Here is a 12,763-nt window from a genome sequence, read left to right as displayed (position 1 = left end):
CCCCACCACCCCCCGCCAGCCTCCACCTCTATCAATCTAATTTAAAGCTCTTTTGTGGCACACTGTATTTGCCTGCTATTTTTAGCAGGACTTGATCCATTTTTCAAGCCAGAAGGTTAGCCTAATTTTTGTTGGTCTCATGAAGCCCACTAACATCTGCCAACTTTACTCTGCATACTGTTAGAGGCTCGGTTCCTTGACCAGGGGAACAGTTGGTCATGTATTCATATTTAACTGCTGATATGATTTGATCCGTTCTGTTTGAGCCATCTGATACAGAGGTTCTGTTCTAGATGTTTGGGGTCACAGACCTTTTAGAGAATATGATGATGCCTATGAACCTGTTGCACGGGGACAGTGGCAGGGGTGGGGGTAGAACATGCATATATACAAGCAAAATTGCTCATTCAATTTCACAGGGTTCATGGAGTCATTGAAAACTATCAACAGACTGCATGGTAAGAACCCTGATATGCAACTAAAATGGTACATCATTTAGCATCACAGAAGGTGTCAATCCTGATAAATATGAAATGGAGGGGGGGATAAACCATCACATTTTAAAAAATCTATTCAATAAACATTTTATTGAACCATAATTTTATGCAATAAAGTGCACAGATCCTCAATATCCAATTGGGTGAGTTTTGACTATTGTATTCACTCATGTCACCAAACATGTAGAGCATTGCCCTTATCCATTTTAATTTCCCTTGCGCCCTGCCCAGTCAATTCCAGCTCCCCCCTTCTACTCCAGAGGCACACTGTTATCTGATTTCTATTTCCCTGAATTCATTTTGCTTGTCCTTGAATTTTATCTAAATGAAATCATACTTCTGTACTTGGCATCTTTCACTCAATGATACTTTTTAATATTTATCGTTATTTTATCTATTGTATGGTCCTCTTTTTTACTGCGGATAGCATACCATTGCCACCAGTCATCTGTCAGTTTGGCGTACTGTGGTGGCTTGCATGTTGCTGCGGTGCTGAAGCTATGCCACAGATATTTTGAATACCATCAGAGTCACTCATGGTGAACAGGTTTCAGCAAGATTACCCACTGAGACAGATTAAGAAGATAGGCTTGGTGAACTACTGCCAACGCTCTACTTGTAAACATTAGCCAACAGAAACCCCACAGATTGTGATAGAAAACCATGGAAGACAGGGCTGGAAGACGAGCCCTCGAGGTTGAGAGGTACTCAACTACACTGTGGCCACAATGCCGGGCACAAGCTCGCCGACAGTAAAGAAGATGGCACAGCACTAGGCAAAGTTTTGCTGGTTTTTTGTTTTGTTTTGTTTTGTTTTGTGTTATGCACGAAGTCACTGTGAGTCAAAGACAATTTGACAGGAACCCACAATGACAGGACTCCAGTCTGTGACTAGTCTGTGGTTTACTTGTGTTCCATTGAGAGACACATTTTGACATTCAAATGTTGCTAATACAAATAAGGTAGCTGTGAAGATTCATCTGCAAGTCTTTCTGTGGACCTAGGTTTTCAATTCACTGGGAAAGACTGAAAATAATGCAATTGCTGCGTATGATGGAGATTTATGTTTAACCTTATAAGACATTGTTAAATAGTTCTCCAAAGTATTAGGGCCATTTTATACCCATCAGCAAATGCACAAGACTTACAGTTGCTGCACATCTTTGGTAGGACTTGCTAATGTCGGCCTTTTTAATCTTAACCACTTTAGTGAGTTACAATGGTACCAACCATGGTATCTTAGTGTCCCAGAGATGACAAATCTTAGTGTTCGAGACGACACCCACACATTAGAAGAACCAGCTACCTGCCAAAGACCTGTCTTTCCATATTCCTCCCAAATCCCCATCCCAACAAAAGCTTCAAAGTCTGCCCAAATTTAGTGGCACTGAAGCAAAGGAGTTAGAAATGCTTCTTTATCTTCAAACTACCAAGCTATCTCTAGGCCTCTGGACTTCTTCCATACCCCATAGCATTCATTGATCTATTCATATGTCACGCAATCCATGTCCCTTTTATTAATGGATGTTTGCAGCTGTTCCTTCTCATTTTGAATCATGCCCTTCAGCAAACGAAGGTCCTGAAAAGCTTTGCCCCATCCACATGGTATAAGGTCAACTCACTTTGAAGAGGCAGCTCTTCCCAAGTAGACTTCGGAGTGCCTTTCCGAAGAGCCCATCTTTTAGCACCGTATCAATGTTTATGACTACTCATAAGGTTCTCAGGGCCTAATTTTTCAGAACTGGACAGACTCTTCCTTCTTCCTACTCTGGTCTTAGTCTGGGGGCGCCGCTGAAACTTGTTCACCATAGGTGACCCTGCTGGTATTTGAAATACCAGGGGAATAGCTTCCAGCATCACATCAATACTAAAGCCACCACTGACAAACAGAAAGACAAGTGAGCTTATGACTATGAATAGTTTTAAATCATAAAACCTCTTAGGGAAGATCCTTTGTATAAAGTGTTACCAATCTGTATTGCAAAGAGATGTGAAAATGTTGTTGACTCATACCAAGAAAAGATAAGGTGATGGAATCTGTTATTTAAAAGCTCTTTGAGAGAAAATATTTGCACCTATTACAGACTAAAGATTAGTGTCCAGAATATATAAAAAATTTCTACAAATGAATAAAAGATTTAAAAAGATGAAAATCAGCATAGGATATGAGCAAGTAACAGAAAATGGAAAGAGTCAATGAGCATGAAAAGTTGCTCATTGTTGTTAGTAACCAGAGAAGTGCATATTAGAATAATCATAAACTATTACCCATAAGTATGGCAAATAATTTTAAGTTTCATATATCCTGCATCATGAGGACTATCAAGAAACAGGTACACCATACAGTAATATTAGTGGGAATTGGAACATCAACGTCAGAAGGCAACTTGGCAGCAGCCAGGGCCTTTCGTGGCACAGTGGCTAAAGCCTTCAGCTGCTGCCGGAGAGGTCAGCAGTGAGACCCACCAGGCAATTCCGTGGAGCACAGTGAGGCGGCCTGTCACCAGGAAGATCTAGAGCCTCGGGAACCCTCCTCTGACCTAGAATCCCAGCAAGTTGCTGGGTTGGGTTTGGATTTGGACTGAAGCTATTAGAATGTAAAACAGTGTAGGATGTAGTAATTCCACTTTTATCAGTGGAGTAATGCTTACACATGTACACAAAGGGATGTTCGCTGCAGAATTAATTGTAATTGGAAATTTGAAACAGCTTTAAATGAGCAAGTAAGAGGATAAATAAATCGTTACCATGTAATCATACAATGGGATAATTTGCAGCCGCCAAAAAGAATGAGGTGGAAAATCAATTAAATGAACAGAGTTGAATTTCTAAGAGGTATTTGGAGTTTTTAAAAAATCAAATTTTAGGATAGATGCAGCCTAATTTACATACATATGGGTGTCTACATAAATGCAGAGAAATAAATCTCAAAGGGAACCTTTTAAACTTATTTTTTAAGTGACAGGGTAAATATATTTACAAGCTATTTGTTAGATTTTTTAAACATATTTTTAAAAATAAGGAGCCCTGGCTAGTAGTGAGTTGCCAGCTCTAAGGGACTGAAACCTTAAAATCAGCCTCTTCCTGCTTCACATAGAGGCCTGGCGACTGACTATATAAGCATCCACAGCCTAACTGCTCCTAGCTCATTCCCTGAGATGAGTACCACCATCATCCACGGAATGTGGTTCGTTATTCATTCTTCTAGCTCACAGGAGAGTTGACACACCAAGAATAGATACAAAGAAGATGTCCACACAGAGCCAGAATGTGGAGCCCCAGCAAGTGAAAATGACAAAGGTGGGTAGAAATTGCAATGAGGTTGTATTAGTCTAGGTACTTTAGAGAAACAAATCCACAGCAACTCACGTATAAGAGAGTTTTATGTAAAGAAAGGGTGCATCATGAAAACATCCCAACCCAATGCTGCCCAAGCACACAAATCCAACATTAACCCATTAACCCAACACCAGTCCACAAAGTCCTCCACCTCACAAAACAGAGGCAATGACGCCGACTACAGGAGGAAAGCTGAGTCAGTGAACGAATAAGCATCTCAGCACTAGCAGGGGTCTCCACACGGCTGCTCCAGCACCCAGGGCTGCATCGGGATAGGTCCATGTGGCTTCTCCTTGGGGATGTCTTGTAGGAAGTCAATCTTGCAAGCTGAAGCAGGGAACTGCTAAGGAAGCTGCTCCCTGGTGCGACCATCACAAAGCAAGAGACCCGAGAGCTAGAAAGGCAAGGCTCACCACCCATTTATCCCTCCGCCTTTCAATTAGCCCCACATGTGATTATCGGCCAGGGTGGCACAAACTAACTCAGAGGTATATTTCAGATAAAATATTATAAGATGGTAGACCCTTCAAGCAAGAGATACTTCCTAAAAGGAAGCTGAGCACTCATAAATTTCCTGAGGGAGGGTCCATCAGTACAACTTCCAAATGGACAGCTATTTGGTAGCATGTATCAACTTAAGGTCTTGGAAGAAGTACAGCCAGAACGATCCTTAGAAGCAACGTTGAGAGACTTCATCTCACATACTTTGGACATGTTGTTAGGAGAGACCAGTCCCTGGAGAAGGACATCATGCTCGGTGAAGTGGAGGGGCAGCTACAAAGAGGAAAACCCTCAGTGAGATGGATGGACACCGTGGCTGTTACAATGGGAAGATGGTGCAGGACGAGTGGGGTTTCATTCCGTTGTACACAAGGTCATTATGAGTTGGAACCAACTCTACAGCACCTAACAACCACAACAGCCAATTAAAAATGGCACATACTACCGGACCAGCAGGTTTCACTCACACGTCACATGGCATCTGTACAAGGAAATTCATACAACTTAGATTTCAATCAAAAAAAAGATTTAGAGACCACACAGAAGTCCACAAATTGGGGATACTGGATACATAAATGATATGGTCATACAGTGCAATTAATAATGAGATAAACAGGTATATATATATTCAGATGTGCTAATATGGTCTGGTCACCTAAATGTATTGTTATTTTTTAATGGAGAACAATGTGTGTTTACAGTTTAACATTAGTGTAAACTGTTCACACAGAGAGAGCAAAAGAAAACCTCGGAAATGGAAGATGCGGTGCAGTGAACGACTTTAATGTGGCTCTCCTGGCTATGTTCTTGTAATTCCCATAAAATGATTGGACAGGACAAAGCAAATAGTGTTGGTGTTTAACCAAGGAGATTGGACAGTTTTGTTAGAGCAAATAAAGTGCATGGAATCAAGGTAATGGTGGATTATGTAAATAAGTTACATGGAACTCTTGTAGAGGATTGATTGGTAGTGTTGTGACCTGCTCAGCATAAAGGGACCCAATCCTAGAAGTTGAAAGAGAACCACACTACCATCAAGAAGAGCAAAGAATCCCGTTAGACCCAAGATCCCTGAGAGCTGAGAACCTCCTAGATTAAGGAGACATAGGAAAAAAAAAAAAAAAAAAAAATGTAAAAAAAAAAAAAAGACAGAGTGAGTAATAACTCCGTAGGCAGCAGTGGTACAAGATGATGGGAAACAAGACCAGTACATGATGATGTAATGGGCTTCCTGGCCTTTGAACTAGACAGCTACAGTGGGCTTCTGGGCCTGTGGAGCAAGAGAGTTGAGAGCCTTTCAGCAGGAGGTGAAGTGTAGTTCTCAGAGCACTTGCTGGTGGAGCCAGGCTCACAGTTCACAGCCTGAGAGATCTGAATCCCTCAGCCAGGAGGCTTCCTGACCTCTGGAACTTATCAACAGAGCTACGGAGATTTGTAACACTTGCCTATCTGTGGGCTTGGCTTAGAAGATGAGGAACTGTATTTGAAGTAGTTCTGCTTACTTCCAAGTTGATCCTAATCCCAAATTGTATCCTGTAACTTCCCTAGCAAACCCTACAATCCTAAAATGGTCTGTGAGCCCTCTGTGGCCATGGCAACAAATCATTGAACCCAGCAGAGACGTAAGAGAGTGCCATGGAGAAAGTGCCAGTGTGCGAGTTCACAACAAGGTCGGAGGCTGGGGGCAGGTCTGACCACCCTTTCCCAGGAATCAGCTTTGGGCTGATGCTGATGTTGGCATGCCTCGCTCCCCCTGAGGTTAGGGGGTGTCTAACAATACTATGCCAGTCTGGGTTACAGGATATGACTTTCTTTTATACCCTTTTATACTTGTTACAAGTAAACAATACCTCTATAATAAAACGATTACTATATTTTCAATAAAACTATTTAAATATCATATGGTTGATATGAAATATCATATCATTGAATTGTTTTATTTCTGAGTTATAGACCAATAGAACTGCTGTTAAAACACTGTAAATATCTTGATAAGGACATGAACTCTCGCTGGAATCTGGTGAAGGTGTTGTCTCTGCAGAGAAGAGCTGGGTGATAAGAGACAAAAATAGAAGTATTTGTTTGATTGTTTATTTATTTAGGATAAGGGATGGGTATTTTTTAATTTTGCATCATGTACAGGGTGACCTATTCAAAATAATCTTTTTAATGACTGAGCTGGCTCTAGGGGCCCTGAGCCCACCATGCAGGAAATAAAGAAGAAACTGAGGCAGACAGTCCAGGCGTGTTAGAAAGGGGATTTAGGCAAACAGGTGAGAAGCCGAACAAGAGGACCTCAAACATCTCTTCTAATCCTGAAGCTCTTTGATTCCTTTGATGGCTGTGCAAGAAAGAAAGAAGCAAGCATACAGGTTCAAATCAATTTACCACATGTCGATTCTGGAATATTTTTAAGGCATCCTTTGGGCCTGACTCAAGTCATGGTATTTTCAATTACCTCCTATGCATGTGAAAGTTGGACACTGAATAAGGAAAACCAAAGAAGAATCGATGCATTTGAATTGTGGTGCTGGCAAAGAATATCGAAAGTATCATGAACTGCCAAAAAGACAAACAAATCTGTCTTGAAAGAAGTACGAGCCGAGCGCTCCTTAGAGGCAAGGTTGTCAAGATGAATCTTACGTACTTTGGACATGTTGTCAGGAGAGACCAGTCCTTGGAAAAGGGCATTATGTTTAGTAAAGTAGCAGGTCAGCAAAAAAAAAAAAGAGGGAGGCCTTCAACAAATTGGATTGACACAGTGGCTGCAACAAAGGGATCAAGCACAGGAACAACTGTGAGGATGGTGCAGGACTGGGCAGGGTTTTGTTCTGTTCTGGAGAGGGTCGCTATGGGCAGGCACAGACTCAGTGGCATCTGATAACAACAGTCTCTGGGCGAGGTACTCAGACTGGACCCCACAACAGAGGGCACAAGGAGGAAAACACTGATTGTGGTCCCTGCTTGCAGGAACAGTGCAGTGCGCATGAGATACAATTTGGAGACATGAATTCCAGTCGGAAGCCTTTCATACTCACCTCTTCATCCAGGAAGTCCAAGAAGATTCGACCTCACTTCATTCCACACACCCTGGGCATCTGGTGATTGCTGGAGTACACGCCAGGCGTTTTACTGCCTTGTACATAGGGCACCTTCTATGAGGATACCTGCTTCAAGTATCAGCTTATATAGCAGTTCTTCAGAGAAGCCATCCTTTATCCATCCCCAATCCAATAACTCCCTTTCTTAACAACCTGTTTCTTTTCTTCAAAACACTAATCAAAACTGCTATTGTATTCTCTAGTGAATTGTTGGATTCTTCATTGTCTCTCTCCACTAAGAAACCATCTCTGCCTATTCACTATTATATGCGTCTGTAACATCTAGCAAGTGCCTAAACGCAGGTAGGAACTGAGTAAAAAAAGGTTGAATTATAAAGCAATGTTGACATCACCTTCCACAAGACATTCTCTGGAGCAGTATCACAAGCATTCCCAAAACTTGTCTTTCACACATGATGCCTTGCTACCCACAATGCTATTTAACAACCACTTATTTCACACTGGCTTCATTTTCACATCTGCGAGTCCAGTAAACATATCTTCAAAGGACACAAACACACCCATTTATTAATCCCAAGGCAGTGTGAATCCAGATGAAAAGCCTAGAGGTGGGAAAAGGAAGGCAATTTGAAAATATATAATTATAATTAAATGAGGAAGAAAAGTGTCCCCCCAAAAAGAAAGAATTGCTGCTCATACTGACCCTTTTCATAGTGAAAGACAACTTGCAGCAACAATTCTCAACATGTGAAGAAAAATGGTCCAAAGATGGGAATCTGGCATAGAACAAAGTCATGGGAAGAAACTCTCTCCTTTTTGTTTCCAAGTTTGTGACAACTATTTGCACGGTGATTTCTCAGAAATGAGACTTGGTGGGTGATCTATCCCTGCTAAACAAGGAAGGGAACAAGCGTGAGATTCATAGCACTCAATGCAGCTGCAGCCTCTGACTCAGCTTCCCATGAAGAGCATGCAACATGATGCTACAGTCCCGTTTTCTTCTAAGATGGGAGTTGGGAAAATGTTTGATGCCAAGGCCCATTTGGCTGTTTCTAACATCAACAAGGGGCCATACTAAGTGGTCAACTTAAAAATTAGCCTGCGACATCGGGGCAAACATTTCTTTAACTCAACTCTGATGTTATGTCTGAAACTGCTGCTCTTTGGTGCAATAGGTGATGATTGTGGATGTTTCCATGGGCCTTATATGACCTGTTTCCACAGGCCTTATATGACTGTTGTGGATAATTCCACAGGCCTTATATGACTGTTGTGGATAATTCCACAGGCCTTATATGACCCTCAGACCGAATGTTAGCCTCCCCAGTTCTAAGACAATGAGCTGCGAGACCTTTTGAGCAGTCACAAAATGGAGACCCAATAAGAGAACAATGAAGACACAGAGCATTTGAGATAACATTGGCGTCTGTATCTCTGGCTTTTCCTTCATGATTTTTCCCCAGTGAACTGTAAATATATTGTTTCTCTCTGCATATACTCTTTCCATTGCCTTTAGAATGGGCTTTCAACTGGGCAAGCCATGAGTCTTCAGCAAACCCAGGGTGGCTTTATATCTGGAGCATTGATGGTGATGGACAGCAGCACTGGGGGGTCCTACAATGCTTGAGGCACAGGGGTTTCAGGACCCTTCCTTTGACCAGCTTTTTAGCTGCTTGTAGGATTGGGCAGAAATCACTCTGCTGAATCGAACCTAAAACCTCCACATTATTCTTTTCTCGAATATGAGTTCTAAATCCGAGGTTGAGTTTTAGCTGATCCTTTGGCACCGAGTTTCCCTAGAACCTTCTAACGAAATGCAATCTTGGCTTGCAACCAAAACACCCATAATGATCCAGTTATACTTCAAACAAGTGTTCAGAATAGGTTCTATGGGTTTATCTGCTTTAATTCGGACAAAAACCCTAAGATAGGCACCTGCTCTAACATGCTGAAGGATAATAAAATGTAAAATAACAATAGTGCTAAAATTCAGTAAGTGCGTTATACTGATATTCACCAGGATTTTCCTCATAATAGTATCACAATTTACTTTTAGAAGATTATGCCTTCACCACTGGGGATCATATTGACAAAACAGTAGTGGTAAGTTCCCTGGCCTGGCCAATGAGTAGGCAAGTGGCCCAAATAGGCAAATTGGGCTCCTTTTACCCAAACACTGTTTATTAAACAAGATGACAGAGGATAAGGACATTTAAAGCAATCCATATTGTCATCTAGCTCTGGATAACACATTTTGTTCTATATGAGCTTCAGTTTTAGCTGATCCTTGGATTCTTGGAGATACTTCATAGTGTTTGCAATAGAATGCCATGTTGGCTTGCAACCAAAATCCCTAACCGAGTTATGTTCTGAGCAAGTGGCAAGAGTGTGTTCTATTGATTATCTGCAGTGTCAAAACAAAAACCCTTGGCAGGTACTTTTATTATCTTTAACCTCATTTTAGAGATGAAAAGGGAAAACCCAAAAATGACAAGAAGAAAGGTGGAAAAAAGGGAAAACCCAGAGAACTTGCCAAAGGACAAAGGGCCAGTAAGAGATAGCTAGGGTTCAAGACCAGGTCTACGTCTAAAGGAAATTTGTGCTCTTAACTACTACACTATATTTTAGGCTTTGTCTAAGTTGGAAGCACATTGGTAATTTTCCCTAGCCACAATTCACAAAGGGAAAAGGGTCCACATCACAACTTGGCACTCGGTTTCCACACAAGCAAAGTCTTCAAAACAGTGCAGAAGCAGGAAGACTCTTCAAAAAACCAGAGAAGGGCTGCCATGGCTGTCGAATCACAAGTTCACCTGAACAGCAGTGGTGGCTGGATCAGACATGCTAACGGATACGGTAGTAGGCAGGATTTGTGCTGGGCAATCTCTTGTCTAAGAGGCCAAGGAAAACAATAAAGACTCAAATTGCAATGATCAGAACAACAAAAACTTGTTGTTAGAACTTTGTCTCAGCAAGACTCCTGGATTCAGTGAGATCTCAGGCCATTTAACAAGCTAGGGCTTTCTGATTGATCCATCCTGTAAGGCTTTGGAACAAATTCAGATTTTCCCAGAAGTCTTCAGCATGTGAGCACAGGTATATTATTCAAAAATATTAGATCAAAGATCTCTTGTAATTTAAAACTGGGAGATGGTTAATTCTCAACCATGAAGGGGCCCTCTCTCCTTCAAGAGAAATTGTGTAACCAAATCAGAACCCTATTTTCTAGGGCTGGAGTAGCAGATCCTAAAAGGGGATCCAAATAGATGCTACCGTAGGTCAGAATGTCCTAAGGTAAAAATAGAACTGACATGCTTTGAACTTCAAACCCAAGAGAGAGTCATGTAGCTAGAGGTACTTTTTATAGCTTGAACTAGTGTCAGAAAATACTTCAGCCAAGTCTTCTTATGATTGCTATTTTAAAAGTTCACTGCCATGGAGTCACTTCTGACTTACGGTAATCTTATAGGACAGGGTAGAAGTGCCCTTGTGGGTTTCCAAAACCGTAACTCTTTATGGGAATAGAATGTCTCCTCTTTCTCCCATGGAGGAGGGCTGGTGGTTTCAATCTGATGACCTTGCAGTTAGCAGCTCAACTCATAACCACTCTGCCATCAGGACCCCTTGATTGCTGCTGTAAGACTACTACATACTCCTTATTGAAGTAGTAGACAACAGATACACAAAACCCATTTCTTCAGGTCAATTCCATCTCCGAAACCCTGAAGGATAGAGTAGAACTTCCCCCTAAGGTTTCCAAAGCTGCAGATTTTTAGGGAAACCGACATCTTCATCTTTACCCCATAGTGATTCTGGTGTGTTTGAATGACTAGCCTTTTAATCAGCAGCCCAATGCTAAATTCACTGCTCCACTGCAGCTCCTTAGCTAGAATCATTTGCTATAAATCTTATTATTTAGATACTTCTACACATTTTTCTAAATCTTTCCTTGAAAATGGTATTTAATGTGAACACTTGTGCAATTTGCTTCTTTAACTTAAAATGTATCCAAAAACAGAATTAAAATTCATAAAAAATTTTTAAAAAGACCAGTCTAATTGATCAGATAGAGACTCTAAGACAATTTGGCCCTGAATCCCCCCAAGACTACTGCCCTCAAGTCTGGAACTGAATTTACCTCAGTGTTAGAATAATCAACCCTTTAGAATTTTCAGAAGGACAGCATTTACCCAAGGACAAAGTTCAGAGGGTTAGGACAGGAGGAGGTATGGAAATAAGTGATGAGATTGAGGAGAATATACATGGAGAAGATTATAGTGGATGAAATGAAACAAAATGTGTATGAATTGTTGGATGTAGAATTGATTATCTTCTCTGTAAATCTTCATCTAATTCACATCAAAATGTTTTTTTTAGATATGGTTCCAAAACATCTCTTCACCTCATTGAATGTTATTTTATAATGTGACTTTCATGGCTATATAACAATTCATACATGGATATCTCCCTCCCCGTGTGGGCATGTGGGATGTTCCTGAAACAGTAACTCATTATGGGAGGAGAGATTCTTGACTTTCTTCTGAGTTGCTGGAGGTTTTGAACTGTTGATCTTGTGGTTAGCAGCCCATTGTGCAACCATTTCACCACCAAGCTCTTCTAGTTATTTGTATGTGATTATTTTCCTAGACACAATTCCTAACAAATAAATTATTCATCCAAACAGTATGTAACACTTGAGATTCTTTTTAGATGTATTGCTAAACCATCACTGGAAAGTTTGTACCAATTTATACTTTTGCCAGAAGTGGGTATGGGAAACCATTTAGGAGCATTTTTGTTAACCGTGGATATTTTTTGTCTTGAAATATTTTTGAGGGCAACAATTATTCAATAAAAGCTTCCACAACTCTGAAAAGTAAGATTTCTCTGGCCAACTAGTGTGTTTGAGTTACCAGACCATTCCTTGTGCTTGATGATGCTCTTCTACCTGTTGGTGTCTTGGGAAAGTAGAAGGTAAGAAAGAACTTTGAAAAGGAGAAAACACATACAGATTTTCTTATCTCTACAGACACTGAAGAGTCCGGTGCTCCAGTCCCTGCCTGTCGGAACAAACGTGGTGATGATGGTCCTACCACTGGTCCCCCGGACGGGCTGCTTCACCACGGCATGGGCTGATACATGGCTCCTGGAGAATCAAGGATAGTGATTGACTTAAAACTGAAGAGAGTATTTCATGGGATAACCATTAAGACAAGGCAAAGATTTTTTTTTTTTGATGTTCTCAATAACGATTTATTGAATTCATGGGGAAAAAGTGATTCCCCCAAAGATACTTTCGAGTATCACATTCTTTTTTTTTTTAACATATTATTAGGGGCTCATACAACTGTTATCCCAATCCAT

At 41.0% G+C, this 12,763-nt stretch overlaps 1 protein-coding gene across 1 annotated transcript in view; it reads right to left on the bottom strand.

The window, feature by feature from the left end:
• Window positions 1-12,763, bottom strand: part of PLAC8L1 (PLAC8 like 1) — a 37,783-nt gene that overhangs the window by 2,912 nt on the left and 22,108 nt on the right. The window contains exon 2 of the mRNA XM_004696696.4: window positions 12,409-12,545. Within this exon, the coding sequence (XP_004696753.1) occupies window positions 12,409-12,545 (137 nt within the window). The remainder of the gene's footprint in view (window positions 1-12,408; window positions 12,546-12,763) is intronic.

This window comes from Echinops telfairi, unplaced genomic scaffold, assembly GCF_000313985.2.
Source record: "Echinops telfairi isolate 266 unplaced genomic scaffold, ASM31398v2 ScPeMD7_7469;HRSCAF=8507_0, whole genome shotgun sequence".
NCBI classification, from domain to species: Eukaryota; Metazoa; Chordata; class Mammalia; order Afrosoricida; family Tenrecidae; genus Echinops; species Echinops telfairi.
Note: the sequence above shows the minus strand (reverse complement) of the source record. Positions and strands in the feature narration are given on the sequence as shown.